At 48.0% G+C, this 19,782-nt stretch overlaps 1 protein-coding gene across 3 annotated transcripts in view; it reads left to right on the forward strand.

Annotated features, from left to right (window-relative positions):
• The window catches only part of pde7a (phosphodiesterase 7A), a 125,811-nt gene that overhangs the window by 36,366 nt on the left and 69,663 nt on the right, over window positions 1–19,782 (forward strand). For all 3 annotated transcript variants that reach the window (XM_072467657.1, XM_072467655.1, XM_072467656.1), the window contains one exon: window positions 16,878–16,938. In XM_072467657.1, the coding sequence (XP_072323758.1) occupies window positions 16,878–16,938 (61 nt within the window). The remainder of the gene's footprint in view (window positions 1–16,877; window positions 16,939–19,782) is intronic.

Consider the following 19,782-nt stretch of genomic DNA (forward strand, 5'->3'; position numbering starts at 1 on the left):
GGAGACGACACCCCCGTCGCGTGCGGGAGCGACCACCCAGCGACGAGGGGGGCAGCCACAGGCCCCCGTCACATCCGAGCCAGGACACCACTGCCCAGGACACCCCTACCCGGGACAGCACTACCCAGGAAGACGAAACATCGGACAGTGACTCAAAGTGGATGGCTGGAGACGAACCCTCACCCCAAAGTGCCATGGACTCCGAGTGGGACGAAGAGCACGACACAACGAGACTGCTGTCACCAACACCCTCCACCATCGCAGAAACACTCACCTCGGTTGGGCACTTTAATGATGAGGCGTCTGGTACACTCACTGGTGCGCACAACACAGCCGTCCCGGTACAGCAGGTGGAGGTAGGAGCAGCAGAGGGGCCGGGCGGTCGGAGGGCAGCCCAGCCCAAGCGAACATCTGCCGCCCAGATGGATCCCGGGTTCCTGGAGTTACCACACCCACACATAGATCCGCTGCAACCACCAACCCGGAGACGAGCGAAGAGGGTGACTGCCGGCTTGCGGCGGCTGCAGTCGCAGGTGGAGGAGTCCCCAGTCTCAGCAGGCCATGGCCCAGTCTCAGCAGGCCATGGCCCAGTCTCTGCAGGCCATGGCCCAGCCTCTGCAGGCCATGGCCCAGCCTCTGCAGGCCATGGCCCAGCCTCTGCAGGCCATGGCCCAGCCTCTGCAGGCCATGGCCCAGCCTCTGCAGGCCATGGCCCAGCCTCTGCAGGCCATGGCCCAGCCTCTGCAGGCCATGGCCCAGCCTCTGCAGGCCATGGCCCAGCCTCTGCAGGCCATGGGCCAGCCTCTGCAGGCCATGGGCCAGCCTCTGCAGGCCATCGCTGAGGGCATCGGCGCCAGTGGCCATGTGCGAGCCGGCGTCGCACTGTCACAGACAGGGTTTGACAACCCCCTGGACTCCATGGCTGCAAACTTGCAGACCCCTGTCGATACCAGCACGGGCCTCCAGGACTGGCAGCGCCAGATGCCGGGGTGGCGTCGGATGGCCAGTCCGTTCGCATCCCCCACCCATGTAGAGGCCTGGGGACCATCGGGCACCCCGAGGGAGGAGGAGGTGGTGTGGTCCATCCCGGGTCCCCCTGTAGGGGAGGTCCGGGGACACCGCGACACCTCGGACCCCCCCCCCCCCCCCCCCTTCCGTCCCAGGTGCATCGGGTGGACAACGGGCAGGACAGGCTGGCAGCTCGCCATCCCAGTCGCCCAGGCCGCAGCCTGGCCCATCTAGGCCAGGACGCCCCAGGAAACGGCCGCCAAAGGGATCCAGTGTCAGAGGGCAGGAATCACAGGAGTCCACCTCCAGTTCTGCTGTACCGTCTGGGGAACCACGTAGACTGAGTCAAAGGGCCCGTAAGGCCAAACAATTAGACACTGAGTAAGTTGGCACGGGTGCAGGGCACAGATGAGTTTTAGGGGCTAGGGCACGTGCATGAACTCGTTTGGTTATTAAAGTCTATGTTACACCTACAGAAGCTGCCTTTGTGCTCTGTCCAAAGCGTGCTGGGGTGTCATGTACGTTGAGCGCAAGTGTGTGTGTGAGGGGTGGTCTTACCTCAGCCCCAGGTGAGTCTGCCCCGTTCCCCCTGGGCCGCCATCAACATCCCCCCCCCCCCCCCCCCCCCCCCGGGCAGAGGACGGGACCGTGCGCTGCAGTGTCACAGCCGCATGCAGGGATGGTCCGGGTGGATGGTGGTACTGTGGCCATGGGACAGACATAGTCCAACGATGTGGAGCCAGGAGCTCACCGCAGGGCGGGTTGTCGTCATCCTCCATGGCCTGCAATAGACACGCGTCCACCCGCAACTGTGTGAGCCCGGCCCGTTGTGCCGCAGGTGGATCGGCAATGGGGGGGGGGGGGTGGTGTGTATGCGGGTGGGGTTGGGGAGGGGGGTGAGGGGTGTGGGTGGTCGGCTGTTGCCATGGTGTGCGGTCTGTGGCCATACTACCCGATTCCCACGCCCATCTAGTCAGTGAAGCGGGCGGCTATCAGTCTGTCCCGTGCCAACTGTGCCAGCCGGTAACGGTGGACAGCCACCCGCCTATGTCTACCCCGTCTGCCCTGACCATTACCCCCATCCCCCTCATCTGGGGAGGACTGCGCCTCTTCCTGCTGCTCCTCCACTCCGCCCTCCTCTGCCTGCGGCACATCGCCCCTCTGCTGGGCTATGTTGTGCAGGACACAGCACACCACAATGATGCGGCCGACCCTATCTGACCGATACTGGGATGCCCCAGAGAGGTCCAGGCACCTGAAACGCATCTTCAGCACGCCAAAGCACCTCTCTATCACTCCCCTTGTCGCTACATGGGCATCATTGTAGCGGTTCTCCGCCTCATTGCGTGGCCTCCGTATAGGCGTCATCAGCCACGATCGCACAGCACACTGTCGCCCAGCAACCAGCCCCTCAGCCGGGGATGGCGTCCCTCGTACATGCCGGGGATGGATGACCGCGACAACACGTATGAGTCGTGTACACTGCCTGGGTAACGGACGCAGACTTGCAGGATCATCATGCGGTGGTCTTAGACCACCTGTGCGTTCATTGAATAGGTCCCCTTCCTATTGGTGAACACGGCCCTGTTATCTGCAGGTGGCCGCACGGCGACGTGCATCCCATCAATCGCGCCCTGGACCATGGGGAACCCGGCCATGGCAGAGAAGCCCACGGCCCGGGCATCTTGGCTGGCCCGGTCCACAGGGAAGCTGATGTAGCGGTGCGCCATGGCATATAGGGCATCTGTCACTGCCCGGATGCACCGATGTCTGCGATATGCCGGACAGGTCCCCACTCGGTGCCTGGAATGACCCCGTTGCATAAAAGTTCAGGGCCACCGTAACCTTGACGGACATGGGAGAGGGTGTCCCCCGCCTGTGCCAGCAGGTGGCAGATGTGTGCCACGGTTTCCCGCCTCATCCGGAGTCTCCTCCTGCATTCCCAGTCCGTGAGGTCCTGGTATGACTGCCGGTACACACGGGGCGCCCTCGGGTGCCTCCGTTGCCGTGGGGCCGCGACGTCCTCCTCCCCCTCCTTGTCCTGTCGGTCAGGTGTCCCTCCAGCCTGGGCGGCTGCCGCCTGTCCCTCTGCGGCAGCCTGCGCCGCCTCTCTGGCACGCTCCTCCTCCTCCTCCTCCTCCTCCTCCTCCTCCTCATTCAGGGCAACATAGACATTAGCGGCTGCCGCCACGGCGGCCAACATCGCTGGATGATCGGAAAACATGACGGCCTGGTGGGGGGGAGGGGAACGACGACATGTCGTCATTGCCCATATCCCCTCCTCCCCCCAGCCAGGTGGCATGGACCGCATGGGTCCAACTGTTGGAGGCTGGCACCTGGCCAGGTGGACCAACTCACTTGCCCCCCCATCCCCCTCCCCGGCACGGACCCCCCCATCCCCCACCCCCTCCCCGGCACGGACCCCCCCATCCCCCTCCCCGGCACGGACCCCCCCCATCCCCCTCCCCGGCACGGACCCCCCCCCCCATCCCCCTCCCCAGCACGGTCCCCCTCCCCGGCACGGATCCCCCTCCCCGGCACGGACTCCCCCCCCCCCCCCCCCCCCCCCCCCCCAACCTCCTCCCCGGCCCGGACCCCCCGGCACGGACCCCCCCCCCCCCAACCTCCTCCCTGGCACGGATCCCCTCCCCGGCCTGGACCCCCCCCATCCCCCTCCCCGGCACGGACCCCCCCCATCCCCCTCCCCGGCACGGACCCCCCCCCCCCCCCCATCCCCCTCCCCGGCACGGAGCCCCCTCCCCGGCACGGAACCCCCCGGCACGGACCCCCCCCCCATCCCCCTCCCCGGCACGGATCCCCCTCCCCGGCACGGACCCCCCCCCCCCCCATCCCCCTCCCCGGCACGGACCCCCCCCCATCCCCCTCCCCGGCACGGACCCCCCCCCCCCCCATCCCCCTCCCCGGCCCGGACCCCCCCCCCCCCCCCAACCTCCTCCCTGGCACGGATCCCCTCCCCGGCACGGACCCCCCCCATCCCACTCCCCGGCACGGACCCCCCCAACCCCCTCCCGGCACGGACCCCCCCCCCCCCAACCTCCTCCCCGGCACGGACCCCAACCTCCTCCCCAGCACGGACGCCAACCTCCTCCCCGGCACTCCCCCGGAGCCCAGCCCACTCTAACCACCCCCCCCCCCCCCCCCCGCCGCGCGCGCACACACACAACCCGAGACACACCTCTCCCCACACATTCAGATTGCGGCCACGCCATCGCCTGCCCAGCGGCCAACCCCCCAGGCCGTCACTCACCTCCACGCTGGTCGGCGTGAACCTGGAGCACGGTATCACGCCGATGAAAAGGAGGTTTGATTTACGTCGACGTGAACGGTCATCACGTCGACGGGACTTCGGCCCATCCGGAAGGGAGAATATCGGCAGGCCGAAAATCGGCTGCCTTGCGCAGACCCGTGCCATTCTCCGACGTCAGCGGCGCCATTAGCGCCCCGCCGACTTTTCTCCCTTCGGAGACTTCGGCAACCGGCGGGGGCGGGATTCACGGCGGCCAACGGCCATTCTCCGACCCTCTGGGCGTCATTCTCCGACCCCCCAATGTGTTTTTTATCACATTGCTGTTTTGGGGGATTTCTGTGTGAAAATTGGCTGCTGCATTTCCTACATTGCAACTGTGACTACACTTCAAAAATACTGCATTGGTTGTAAAGCATTTTGGGACATCTGGGGTTATGAAAGGCACTATATATAGATCTTTTTTCTTTTAATGTTGGCCCGCTTCCCTTCAAGAATCTACTCAAAATGTACCTTTTGATCATGTCTTTAGTTACTACCACGATATCATCTTCCATTTACTGTGCAAACATAAGAATAGTTGTTAATTCAGCTCCATGACCCTATTCTGCCATTTCATTAGGTCAAGGTTTATTTATATCTCAACTCCATTTACCTGCTTTAATGCCATATCACTTGATACCCTTACCGAATACACATCTGTCAATCTCCGTCTTGAAAATTTCATTTTAGTCAGTAACCACAGCATTCCTAAATGGCCCAGCTCGGATTTGACAATGACGTTTGAACCTCTCCAATCAGTTTACTCGCGCTGCCATAGCACTGTAAAGGCCCCCTTCAAAAGTCTCAAGTGACATTTTATGTGACTGTAACCGTAGTAATCTATCTTTACTATTCTTTCTCGACCTATTTGCATTTTTGACATGGTTTCCCACACCATCTACCTTCAAAGCCTCTTTTTCAACGCCCAGCTGGGTGAATTGTCCTTGCATGGTTCCATTCTGGTCTATAAAATGATAGCTAAAGAACCACTTAAAATGGTTTCTCCTCCCGCAACATCAAAAAAAGGTTTCCATGTACAGGCTAACACCTTCAATACAGCATCACCACCACCTCCCTCAATTTTGTACTGTATTTGAATTGTCACTCTGCTTGTTTGACATCCAGGACTGGATGGATGGAAATATTAAACATTGCAAAGACTGAAGTTTGTTTGGTTCCCACCACAACTCCGTTCCAGAAGGGCAGCACGGTAGCACAGTGGTTAGCACTGTTGCTTCACAGCACCAGGGTCCCAGGTTTAATTCCCGGCTTGGGTCACTGTCTGCGTAGTCTACACGTTCTCCCCGTGTCTGCGTGGGTTTCCTCCGGGTGCTCCGGTTTCCTCCCACAAGTCCCGAAAGACTTGCTGTCAGGTGAATTGGACACTCTGAATGCTCCCTCTGTGTACCCGAACAGGTGTGTGGCGACTCGGGGATTTTTAACTTCATTGTAGTGTTAATGTAAGCCTACTTGTGACAATAATAAAGATTATTATGATTATTATTAGCACTGGTTCCATCCCTCTCCCTGGTCTCATTATGTGGCTGAACCAGACTGCTTGAAAATGTGGCACCCCATTTGACCCTGGACCTCACTCCGTTATTCCCCCATCACCAACACTTCTACCTCCATAACCTCATCCATTTCTGTCCCATCCTCAGCTCAGCTGTTTAAACTCTGTTCTAGAATAGACTCCTACTCTAATCCTCTTCTAGTTGGTCTCCTGCTTTGCATCAAGTTTATTAACAACTCTGCTCCACATATCCTAACTTGCACCAAACCCCATTTACCCATCACCCCTATGCTGACTAACCTACATTGGATTCTGTTCAGGCAATGTATTAATTTTCAAATTCTTGTCCTTGTTTACAACTCTCTCCATGGCCTCGGTATCTTTCCATCTCTAATTGTAGAAGATAGTGGACTTCAGATTCATACCTATTTTTTAGGTTATCAACATTTCTCAAGACTCCTGTTGCCTTTTTTGTCACCTTAGAATTTAAGTATTTTTTGAAATTAAGCTACTTGTCACAATCACTTATTAATCTTATCTGTTACTCATTTCAACTTTGGGCACCTCATCTTTTTTTTTAAGAGCTCAACAGTAATCCACATTAATGTGAAAACTAGCAATTGCCTACTTGGATGTTTGCATATTTAATTACTCGGTAAAATGCAAGACGAGATGGTCTTGCTTGATGCTGGTAATGAATAATTGCGCAATTCTTGTCAAGATTTTAGGAGCTGATTGCACGAAGAGTTGCATTGTGTTCCCACCAATTAGAGCAATTGAGGGTTGACTGATCTATTTTGCATTGCTGATTAATATCTGTAAAATGCTCAATTTAATGACTGGTAATTTGTGAAGCCTGCTCATGTACAAGAAGTCATTCTATCTTTCAGGGATTAATTCAGTACAATTTGAAGGTGCAAAGGATATTTTTGCAATTTTGATATTTTGGGATTTATTTATTTGAGCTTTACAGTAAAGAAAAAGCCTCTCAGTGTCTGCTCCGGCCATTTGATCTCTCAAATTAATATTGTTCGAAACTTGTGGACATGCAATCTCCCCCAAAATTGGTAGTGATATATATTAATCTATGGAAGACCTTTACAAACAAGAAATATGAGACCAGCGTTTAGTGTTTTACCACAGTAAAGATTAGGATCCTATTGTGCAATGGAAAACAACCTTTTATTTCCCTGGAGTCATCTTACCAGAGCCACAGATTGTTCTACTTTTGTACTGATTAAAAACATGAACAAAAAGTACTTGCATTTATATAAACTCTTCAGGATAGATTTCATTGGCATAATCAGACAAAAGTGTACATCCAGACAATGACCTAGTGGGAGAGGTTACGAGAATGAAGTGGAAAGAAAGGTTTTTGGAGCAACTCCACAGATAGCTAAAAGACATAACTGACAGTGGTCGAAGAAAGGATGGAAGGCAAGCACAACAAGCCAAAGTCAAAGGAACTGAACGATTGGGGTAGAAAGAGGTTGGAGATAGTGAGGGACAAGGCTTGGAACAATTTAAAACCCAATTATGAGAATTACAAATTTGAGACATTGAGGGATGCAAGTGACTAAGGAGAGGAGTGATTGGTAAGGACTTTGTGTGGGATAGCATAACACAGATTCGAGGAATAGAGAGTGGAGAATGGGGTTGCCAATCAAGGAAGGAAAGGAATAGATGGGGTAGAAGATGGTAGAGGCATAGTAATAGTTTCAGCACTAAGAAATGTGGCAGGGGCAGAGGTGTTTTCTCAGTGAAAGCCTTTGTGATAGAAAGTAAACACAGAACTATAAAACATTTGCAACACAGGAGACCATTAAGCCCATCATGTCTTTACCTGCTGGGAAAAGGAACTATCTGTCTAAACACACCCTCCAGCTCTTAGTCCTGTAACTTTGTAGGTTTAAGGCACTTCAAACGCATATCAATTTTGTTTAGATACGATGAGCGTTTCTGCCTCTACTACCTTTTTCAAGCACCCTCTGGGTAAAAAAAAAACTTCTATGCTCCCTTCTAATCCTTCTTCTAACTACTTTAAATCTATGCCTTCTGGTTATTGACCTCTCTACTAATGAAAATAAGTCCTTTTCATTTATCTTATCTAGGCCTATCATGATTTTGTATACCTCAATCAGATCTTCACTCCATCTCCTCTTTATAAGAATAAAACTTCAGCCTATCCAGTCTTTGCTTACAACTAAAATTCTTAATTCCTGGCAATATCCTTGTACCCTCCCTAATGTAATCACATCCTTCCTGTAATGTGGTGACAAGAGCTCTCTGCAATAGGTCAGTTAGAGTCTAATGTTCTACACAAAAACGAGGAATCCTGGAAAAACTCAGATCTGGCTGCATTTGTAGGGAGAGAAAAAAGAAAGTTTTTAGTCCATTGACTGTTCATTGGAACTAGATGTTCTAGCTAATGTTCCACAGTTATAGCATAACCTCGCTGCTCTTTGCTCTTCTATCCTACGCCTCAGCTAATAAAGGAAACCTATACCAAATGCCTTCTTAACCACTTTATCTATCCATCCTCGTGTCTTATAGGGATCTGTGGACATGTGCCCAAAGGCCTCTCTGTTCCTCTACGTTTCGTATACCCTACCATTTATTGTGTATTCCCTTGTCTTCATTGCCCATCTAAATGCATTACACCGCACTTCTCTGACTTGAATTCCATTTGCCACTTTTCTGGCCAACTGACCAGTTGACGCAGACGACTGCTTTCTTCCTCACTATCAGCCACACAAACAATTTTTTGTCTCATATATCCAAATAGTTGCCCGCTATTTTCCACCTCCCGTGAGTCCATTGCCGCCTTCCAGGGTCTGGAAAATTCTACCCGGAGTGTCAGCCAAATAGAGCAGGTGCAAAGGGAGTTTAGTTTACTTAGAAATGACAAGAGATTTGGAAGAGACATGACCATGTTGTAAACCGAGGGCATTCCCTTTCATTCCAGGTGCCGTGTATTAGATGATCGAAAAATGTTACATTAGGAACACTCTGTACAACTTAGTTACAATAAAGGTTACAATATATTATTAACCGACTCAGCCCACAGGTGTGAACCTTCACAGGTTCATAACCTATAACCCTGTCTCCCAAATTTAACCAAAGTCGCTTTTTAAATTGAATCTCCCTCTACAGGTTCAAAGAGCAAGGACAATGCGTCAGTTAGCATCTATCTCTGCCCTCTTACTTGGTTTGGGTGGAGCATCTTGCTCTCCGTGGGCAGTGCTTCATTCTTGTCAGTGTATCTATCAGCTGTCTCATGATCTCCTCCCACACTCTCTCTCCTCTCTCTCTCTCTCTCTCTCTCTCCCCCTTTCGCTGTTGGTGAAACACATTCATGTCCCCAGGAGCTATTTATCTGGTGAGTAGCTGAGAAAATGGACCATGAAGGTTCTAAATTTATTCCTAAATTTGCTAGGTTTGTTGATCCTACTGGTAAGAATATTACTCTTGACCTTGGTGCAAGGAGAAACAGGTTACCATATCTGCCAATATTCCAGAAATTAAAAGTCCTGAAAATACTAAAAGCACTGAGAGACAAAATGGGGTGTTATGTGTGGCCAAGCCTTGATGTTGAATGTTCAATTGGATTACACAGGAGAGTTAGCTTCCTGGAAAGAATATCTGGAATTTGCCTTCATTCAGTGTGGCATCATTCATATTGGTGGTATCTGTTCGGGGGGGGGGGGGGGGGGGGGGGGCTGATCTACAATCGGCCTCTGGCCATTCAGCACAAGAGAAACAACTTGAAGCTTTTACTGTTCAAAAACTGCTTTAAGTTTCAATCTATAGGGGCAGTTGTTCCATCAACAGATTTATTTAATTAAGGTACTGGCACAAAGTGATGTTTTGTCCTTTGCAAATGTGTAATGCAGAAGGACATCACTTGTAGGTAGTTATTTGCTGTTAAAAGCTAGTACCTTAATTTACTTTCTCAGTGAGGAAAGAATCTTCACGGTTGACCATTTAACAAACTGATCTTTACAAGAGATCTATCACTTTTGGAAAATGATCTGAGATCTATCACTTTTTGGAAAATGATCTGCTCTGGTCTACCATAGAAGCAGATTTTGGCCACTCTGCCCATCGAGTCCATTGTACCAGGGAGACCTCTTTTTAATTTTCTAACCGCATCATTGGCTTTATTATTTCTGGGGCATTGTAGCAGTAGGGGTGGAAATCCAGTATGGCTGTGGACAGAAGATTGGCAGAACTTCCCATTTATTTTCTTCCATAACATGCCTACCAGTTGGACAATTTGCCAGGCAGGCTGGGTGAGGGAAAACCAGTACCAGGCTGCACCCAGCAAAGGCAGTACAGGCCAGGTGTGGAGGGGTGAAGAGGTCGATCACTGACTGGGTTGGATGGAGGAGCCAAGTTGCAAGGTTGTCCGGGACGGGCAGGAAAGTCAAGGGAATTGAGGTTTGCCTGGGGGACTTGGGGGCAGAACGCCTGATGCTTCTGGCCCATGAAAGCACTTGTCCGTAAGCTGACAGCTCTCCCTTTCCTTCTTTCCTTTTGCTGCCATGCATCCTGAGCTCTGGGATGCCCAGTTGGCAGCTGTTCTATTTAAATCGGACTCTGAAGTAAGGTGTGAAAGCTGGATTTAAACATGTTAATGAAGTGTTCATCCTTGAGGTGCTGTCTGAACCGGCGGATGACTTTTGGCTCCTTGAACCTGTTCTGCCATTGTGATCATGGCTGATCTGTGACTTAAAGCTTTCTGCCCCATATCCTTTACTTAATACCTTTTGGTTAATAAAAACATCTATCAATTTTAGATTTAAAATTACATTAACAAATTGATTTAGTATCAATTGCTGGTTACAGAAGGTAGTTCCAGATTCCACCACTCTTTGCATGTCGAAGTGTTTCCTAATTTTAGCCCTGAAGGGCTGGCTCTTGACTTTAGACTAAGCTCCTTAATCCAAGATTCCCAACCACCAGAAATAGTTTCTACTTTCCCTCTGTTCCTCTTAATACCTTGAAAACTTTGATCAAATCATCTCTTAACCTTTTAAATTCCAGGGAATACACCCTAGCTTGTGTAACCTCTCCTTATAATTTAACTCTTTCGTGAGTTCAGGTATTATTCTGGCAATTAGTGTTGCACTCCCTCAAAGCGATTCGGAGTTCCACATTTGAATGGCATCAAGATCACAAATTGCAATGGCTGGGAATCGAATCCATGGAAGCAGCCATGCTCATCACTCAGCCTACTGCACTTGGAATACACCCAGGCCGTCTCCCATCCACGTACTAACCAGACCAGAGTCCGTTTAGCTTTCAAGATCAGATGAGATTGGGCGTTTTCAGAAGTATGGCCCGTGGTCAATATATTCTTTGTCAGGTGTGGTGCCCAAAACTGCTCACAGGACTGTGGGTGTAGTACTACACAGGTTTGCATTCATTGCTTTAGTATAACTTGTATCCCGTTTTATTCTAGTTCGCTAGATATAAAGGCTAGTATTCCATCAGCCTTTACATTATTCTGTGTTTGTTCATTAGATTATAAATATCTGGGCAACCTTTGGACCTCACCGTTTTTGAGTTTCACCATTTAGAAAGTAGTTTGTTCTATCCTTTTTAAGTCCAAAGTGGATGACCTTGTATGTAATTGAAATCTATTTGCGTAATTTATCAATACCTATCCAAGACAAGGACCACAAACGCCTCACAGCCTGTTGCCATAAAAAGGACTTGTATACAGCTATTGGGTGCATGTCCCCCATTATATTTTAGGGTTTAACTCCTTCAAAGTAAAATTAACATTTAAAGCATACAATTTTCTGCATTTATCTAATAATGGCACATATTCTTAAAATAAGTGCTTTTATATAGTGCCTTTCATGACCTTGAATCATCCCCGCTGTAATGTTCTATGTTCTATAAATTGCTTTACAGCTAATTAAGTACTTTTGAAGTGAGGTCATTCTTGTTACGTAGGAAACGTGGCAACTAATTTTGTGCACTGCAAGGTCCTACAAACAGCAATTAAGAAGGGATGATGTGGTTTTTGTCCCTTCATTCCCAAGGATTTCTATTTTTGAATAGGCCTATGAAGTGCCATTTTATAAATTGCATTTTGAACATCTATACACGTACATCTATTGCCCTACTTTCAGCTTCCCACTCTGCTAATTCTTCAAAATATTCAGACAATTGGTCAGACATGATTTGCCTTAACAACCCGGTAGTGTCTACCCCTTATTAACCTATCCTTCTCCAAGCACTGACACCAGTCCACTTTCTGACCACTCACTCAGATTGTGAACCCTTAACATGATTTGTTATTGTACCTCAGTACACGTGACATTAAACAAATCCAAATTCACCCAATTTTGTCAAGGAGATCAGATAAAAATAATTTATCCCCAAATAATTTTTAAAAATAGTGTCACAAAAAATCAGGTGATTGATCTTGGTTTGAGCATTAATTGTTAATGGGAAGGTACAGAATGACAGCTTTGTATACTGGAGATGAGAACTCCCTGTTCAGTGCATTAGACACCAGACTTCAGAGCAGTGAAATGTGGTTCTGTGAATTTGACGATGCACACTAATTTCCGGTCACAAATGATGACAAGTGTAAAGAGGATTTCACAAATCGGATTGTCTGCATGATAAGCGGATTGTCGACATGTATGTGACATTGAGTAAGGTCCCATGTCAAATCCATAGGCTCTGCCGAGTTAGCTAATCTCTGCATGAGTGACACAGCATTGCAATGTGTCTCATCACCTCTGAGCCAGAAAAGGTGAGATGAGTGAGCCAAAACCTTGACCCCTTTGTCTCCCTACCCCTTCCAGTTGCAAAAGATGTGTCTCCCCCCCCCCGCCGCTATCCAATCCCCAATATCCATTATCAATGACCATAAAGATACACACACACACACATTCCAGTATTGGGGGGGGGAGGGGAGGAGAGAAAACATGAGGAAGAAAAAGTTCAGGACAGGAGGGAGAACCTGAGAAGGATGGGAGATAGAGTGTGGCAGAAGACGGAGCAGAGTGAGAAGGAAGACACAAATTAGGAGAAAAAAAAGAGACAAATTTAGTATGTAGGTTAGAAAGTGTGTTTACCTTTTTTGAAAATTAAAAGTGTGTCAAACTGTTCTCAGCATGAATGTAAACAGTTTTGTAAACTGTTTGGCAAATATGTGTGGGCAATGTGGAAATAATTGAATTATTATTCTAATTTCTTCTTTAAAGAGTTTAACATTTAACTGCAACACCCATCATTTATTCCTTAAAACACATGGGTATATTTCTAATTCATTACTATGTAAGACCCCAGAATCAATCTGATCCAATTTACAAAAGAAATGAGAAGAAGGTTATTTGGTCCTCTGTGCTTGTTCTGTCATGCTATACGATCATAGCTGATCTTTGACCTCAAACTCCACCTGCCCGAACTATCCCCCATATCACTTTGCTTTTTTTCCCCCAAGTGAGCTAATGTACATGGTAACCAAAATATAACCTGACCCCCAATGGCAGAGAATATACAAAACACTTCTGTAGTAAAATATTTGTGTGCCTGTCGGCACATTCTCCTTTCCAAAAACATAGTTTGTTTTTGTTTTACCAGTGGGCTGTCAAATCCAGGCGTCCATCTTGTTTGTGGACCTTGCTTATGGAATGCTTGATTGTTTGGGCATGTTGGTCCAATGAACATTTGCACCTGTCCTGCCAATTTGTAATGTAACATTTTATTGTAACATACGGTGCAGTGTTCTGAACCTTTTTATTCATTTGTCAGAAATGTGTCACTGGCAAGGCCAGCTGCCCATCCTTAATTACCCATGAGAAGTTGATTGTGAGTTGCCTTTTTGAACTGCTGCAGTAAATGTGCTGTAGGTGCACCACAATGCTGGGGGGGGGGGGAATTCTAGGATTTTAACCCGGGAACAGTTATATGTGTGACTTGAAAGTGAACATGCAGGTGGTGGTGTTCACATCCACCTACTGCCCTTTCCTAGCTGGTAGAGATTGTGGGCTTTAAAGGTGTTGTGGAATGACCCTTGGTGTTCCTGTGGTTGATGGAACAGTTAAGCAAGCTGCTTTGGCTTGGATAGTATCAAGCTTTTTGAGTGTTGTTGAGCTGCACTTATCCAGGCAAGTAGAGAGTATTGCAGCACACCCGCGACTTGTGCGTTGGAAGCAGTTCAGAAAGTGTTCACTAGATAGATTACTGGGATGAGGGGTTGTCTTGTGAGGAAAGGTTGGGCTATACTCTGGAGTTTAAAAGAATGCAAGGTGACCTTATTGAAACATAAAATACTCTGCCGAGCTTGACAAGGTGAATGTTGAGAGGGTGTTTCCCCTTGTGGAGGAATCTAGATCTAGACTTTCTAGAGGTTGCAATTTTAAGAGGGTCTCCTATTTCAGAGAGACGAGGTGGAATTTTTCTTTGAGGGTCTTTGGAATTCTCTTCTACAAAGAGCAGTGCAGGTTGGGTGATCGAATATATTCAAGAATGAGTTGGACATATTCTGATCTACAAAGAAGCCAAAGATTATTTATGGGAGGCAGGAAGGTGGGGTTACGGTCACAATCCGATCAGTCCATGATCTTGTTGAATGGTGGAGCAGGCATGAGGGTTGAATTACTTAATCCTGCTCTCATTTCTTATGATATTTTTTTTTACCTAAACCCGTGCAGACAGAAATGGTTTCCTGTCTTCTGGATACTGTTCCTTTTTTCATTTCAAAACTGCCAAGATTGCAGCACTCAAGTGTTCTTGACCCCTCTTTCCTTTAATATCTATTGCTCTTCTCCAAAGTTGTTAAATGGTGACCCATCCCAAAACCAGGCTCATTTGTTTCCTGTCACAATAATTATGCTTAAATTTCCTCCTTCATAGCCATCCCTTTTTTTAGATAAATGTTATTGCAACAGTAACTGGCACAGATCTAATTCAATAATGCTCCAGTATTCCAGCTTTGAATCCAGCTCGCTGTACATTACTGGGCATGGTTGCCCTGTAGTGTGCTGGAGTAGCATGCGAGATCATGGGCGAGATTCTTCTCTCCTGCGCCGGTTGGGAGAATCGCCTGGGTCGCCAAAATTTCCCGAACGCCGGTCTGACGCCCTCCCGCGATTCTCAAAAGCGGCGGGAACGGCTGGGGGGCGGCCTGCGGGGGTGGGAGGGGGGATCCTGCACCAGCTACCTCAAATGTGGCATGGCCCGCGATCGGTACCCACCGATCGTCGGGCCGTCCTCTCTGAAGGAGGACCTCCTTCCTTCCGCGGCCCCGCAAGATCCGTCCGCCATCTTCTTGCGGGGCGGACTCAGAGAGGACGGCAACCACGCATGCGCGGGTGACGCCAGTTATGCGGCGCCGCCTTTACGCGCCGACAAGGCCTGGCACGTGTAGATGACGCGGCCCCGATCCTAGCCCATTGTCGGTGCCTGAATCGGTCGTGATAGGGGCCGTTTTGCGCCGTCGTGAACCTCGACGGCGTGGGCACCTAGGCACGGGAGTGGAGAATCCCGCCCCATATTTAAATCCCATCATGGTAGATTGTGAATTTCAATTCAGTAAATCTTTTAACATTTAATATTTAAACTAGCATCAGATGACCATGAAAGCTCCTGATAGTCATAAGAACCCTAATGCCCCTATTAGTCCTTTCTATATTTGACTCTTGTTTCACAATCACTGATTCTTAATGCCTTCAGGGAAAGTAAAGACTTTTGCCTACCTCAAAATAATTAAAGCTACCGAACATTTGTCATTCTTCCTTTTCAAATCCTCCTTGTCCATGTTGGCAGGTGGCTTCTCCTCCCTGATCAAGGCTCTGTGCAAGTTGGGCACTTCACAGGAACATCCTTAACAGTATGATGCCGAGACACATGAGGGTGTATCTCAGGCCACATCATCAAAAGCTTGGTCAAAGAGGCAGCTTTTAAGGTGTGTTTGAAAAGAAGAAAGTGAGATAGACCAGAGGTTTAGGGAAGGTAGGTATCCCAGTGCTTGGGGCCGAGTCAACTGAGCAGTTATAACTGGAAATGTATAAGAGGACATAATTAGAAGTGCACAGATATCTCTGAGGATTGTGGAGCTGGAGGAGGTTGCACAATAGGGTAAAAGCAAGGCCATTGAGAGATTTGAAAATCAGGATGAGAAATTTAAGTTGTTTGCCTTTTATGTGGGCCAGTATTGAAAGGTGCATGGCTGCGGCCTCCCTGGGGAGGCTGAGGGAGGCCAGTAGATAGTGGGTAAGAAGGCCAACATGAACGCCGCTTGGTCCTGCCCATTGTGGACTGGTTCCTGATCCTGATGCCTCGCAGGACCTGGGTAGATGTCGCGAGGCATCATGGCTGTCGGGAAGCGGGCGGGAGGCTTGCAGAGATCTACAGCCACGTTGCGCCGATCGCACCCAATGGTTTAGTCTTCCCACTTTATTACTTCTCTATTTTTTTGAATCCTTAGAAATAAATCCTGATACTCTGTTAGCAATTTTCATTGCTTCGCTAACCTGTGTTTATGCTTTTGCTTATCTCTTGACATCTTCTGCTCTTCGATCCCATTCAGTTTCTTAATTTCAATGGTATATGTGATGTTCTACTTTTCGTAATAAGTGCATCACCTCACAGTTATCTACATTATCATTTGCCATTTACCTCTCCAGTCTGCAAGTTTCTAATGTATTTTATTCTATGGCAAAGATGGTCAAATGGAGCTGAGCTAATCCTATTAAAATGATGAAACAGACTTGAGGGACTCAGTGGCCTATTTCTGTTCCTGTGTTCCGAGATTAGGTTGGACTCCTAATGTTGACTCATAATCATTGGTATTTTTTATTAGCCAAAGATATTTTCTGTTTGTCTTCCAGTCAAACCCAGTTGACCGCATTCTAACATGAATGCGAATTCTGTCTTTGTTTTGTGTACTTCCTCCTGCCTATTTAAAAAGAAAAAACATATTTTCAGTGAATATGCCTTTTTTGCACTTTCTGCTTTCTGGAGTTGAACTCTTATTTATTTTGAAAAGTAACAATTTCTGTCTGGTCTCCTATTTTTCAGAGACGAGGAGCAATATCGTACGAAAGCTCAGATCAGACTGCTCTGTACATTCGTATGTTAGGTGAGTAATCCAGTATATATTCTTGTTGTCTTGTGGCTCAGATTATCAGAACATGCCTAGTCTATACCAGTGTCATGCTCTCACACTCGCTCTGGATCTTCCACAGCACTGATTCTTGTGAATCATAGAATTTACAGTGTAGAAAGAGGCCATTCGGCCCATCGAGTCTGCACCACCCCTTGGAAGGAGCACCCAACTTAAGCCCACGCCTCCACCCTATCCTGTAACCCCACCAAACCTTTTTTGGACACTGAGGATAATTTATCATGGCCAATCCATCTAACCTGTACATCTTTGGACTGTGGGAGGAAACCGGAGCACCCGGAGGAAACCCACGCAGACACTGGGAGAACGCGCAGACAGTGACCCGAAGCCGGGAATTGACCCTGGAGCTGTGAAGCAACTGTGCTAACCACTGTGCTACCGTGAAGCAGGATTGTTTCTGTTTCTTAATCCTTCTGTTGGCATTTTTCATCCTGCATCCTGTTGAGTTGCTCTGTGTCATCTTCTAATTTTGTCCGTCTCTTCTCTTGCCATTTGGGAGGTAACATGCTTAAAGTGGTTACAATTCAATTAGATTTGGTTAATTTACCCCTTTTACATTATATCTCACACACATTGTATAATGAACACTGCTAAACAGGCTCTCCGTGACTCATACCCTCATTACTTGCATCTCCTGGTCCTAGTCACTCTGGTTAATTCTTATGGCATTCCTTGTGCGCATTCCTTGTGTGGATTGCATTCCGGCCACTGATCTCAGCATCCTTGTTACTCAACTGCAACTGTTGCTTTCCATTGAGACTGCATGCCATTCCTCCTTCAGCTATAGCCCCCCCCTTCACTTACTGCCGGTCTACTTCCCATTATAACCTCCCCGCTTCTAAGATGTATGCTGTTTCAGTTAGCCCAGCTTTTTGTCTCCATATCCATCTCTTCGTCTCTCAAAATTGCAGACTAAAACTATTGATTTCCCTGGGCTGAACCACTAAATTAACTTTGAGAAGGTGAATTTCCTCTGGGGATTCTTTCTCACATTCATCTGCTGCAACAGTGCTGGAAGAACCATTATGAGAAACTGTAAAATACATCATTTTGATGTTTTGAGTTTTTTCCAACTGTGTACAATCTGGAGAAACCCTGTGGAAAAAGGATGTACGATGAATCGAGAAAGAAGAGCAGGTGGACAGTGGTGGAAGAGGGGACATCAACCTACCATGAAGAATATCAAAGAGGGAAATAATGTTGCTGGTGGGTGGGCATCAACAACGAGGGGTGGATTCTGAGTTTCAGTGCAAACAGACAAAGAAGAAGTAAAGTTTCACAGTGCTACCTAGCTTCTCGAGGGGTCAAACTTATTACTTATTAAGATAAGTATATAACCTATGTAAATTTAAACTAATAATAATTCTAGTTATATCTTGGTATGATGAAAACAGCATGACAGACGAATTGTGATAAACTGGATGTATATTAAATGCAAGCTTTTGAGCACATTGGCCTGCACGATTTTGCTTAGCAGGATATAGAGATGCATAATGTGCGTAATTCCTGCCATGTATTATTTCCAAGTTAGTGATTGGCAAAAGAACCAATAGTGACATGACGGGAAAACGTTTTATGCCGAGAGTGGGTAGGATCTGGAATACACTACTTGAGACCGTGGTTGAGGCAGGTTCAATCGGGGCTTTCAACAGGGGTTTTGACAAGTACCCAAGGGAAAACATTGGAGGGCTCAAGGAAATAATGTTTTTCTTATCATGTCACACTTCTCTTAATATACCAGCTACCTGAACAGGCAGGCGGTGTAGTAACAAAAACTTAAAGGCAGCATATCTGATACTGCAGCCTGCCATCAGCATGGAATTATCAGTCTAGAATACCATAACCTGAATCCGAGGCAGGAGTGTTGGATTAAGGGGAAGAGAAATTAGCAAAGAGCCAATCAACTGCAAGCAATTTGTCTATAAACAAGTATAACAGCATCCTGAACTAACACTTGCACCTGAAACAGAAATGCTGGTTATTTTTTCAGTGACTTGACCTTACTGTGCGTAAATCAGGAGTTGTATTTCCTCATATACAACAATTATCACACTTCAAGATTCATTGTGCCCGTTGGATATGAGTTTCTTTCAGATCTCCTGAGGAAAGTGCTAATCATAGAATCATAGAAGTTTACAGCATGGAAACAGGCCCTTCGGCCCAACCAGTCCATGCCGCCCAGTATTTACCATTAAGCTAGTCCCAGTTGCCCGCACTTGGCCCATAACCCTCTATACCCATCTTACCCATGTAACTATCTAAATGCTTTTTAAAAGACACAATTGTACCCGCCTCTACTACTACCTCTGGCAGCACATTCCAGACACTCACTACCCTCTGAGTGAAGAAATTGCCCCTCTGGGCCCTTCTGAATCTCTCCCCTCTCACCTTAAACCTATGCCCTCTAGTTTTAGACTCCCCTACCTTTGGGAAAAGATGTTGACTATCTACCTTATCTATGCCCCTCATTATTTTATAGACCTCTATAAGATCACCCCTAAGCCTCCTACGCTCCAGGGAAAAAAGTCCCAGTCTATCCAGCCTCTCCTTATAACTCGAACCATCAAGACCCGGTAACATCCTAGTAAATCTTTTCTGCACTCTTTCTAGTTTAATAATATCCTTTCTATAATGGGGTGACCAGAACTGCACACAGTATTCCAAGTGTGGCCGTACCAATGTCTTGTACAACTTCAACAAGACGTCCCAACTCCTGTATTCAATGTTCTGACCAATGAAACCAAGCATGCCGAATGCCTTCTTCACCACCCTGTCCACCTGCGACTCCACCTTCAAGGA

The sequence above is a fragment of the Scyliorhinus torazame genome, chromosome 11, assembly GCF_047496885.1.
Source record: "Scyliorhinus torazame isolate Kashiwa2021f chromosome 11, sScyTor2.1, whole genome shotgun sequence".
Lineage (NCBI taxonomy): Eukaryota > Metazoa > Chordata > Chondrichthyes > Carcharhiniformes > Scyliorhinidae > Scyliorhinus > Scyliorhinus torazame.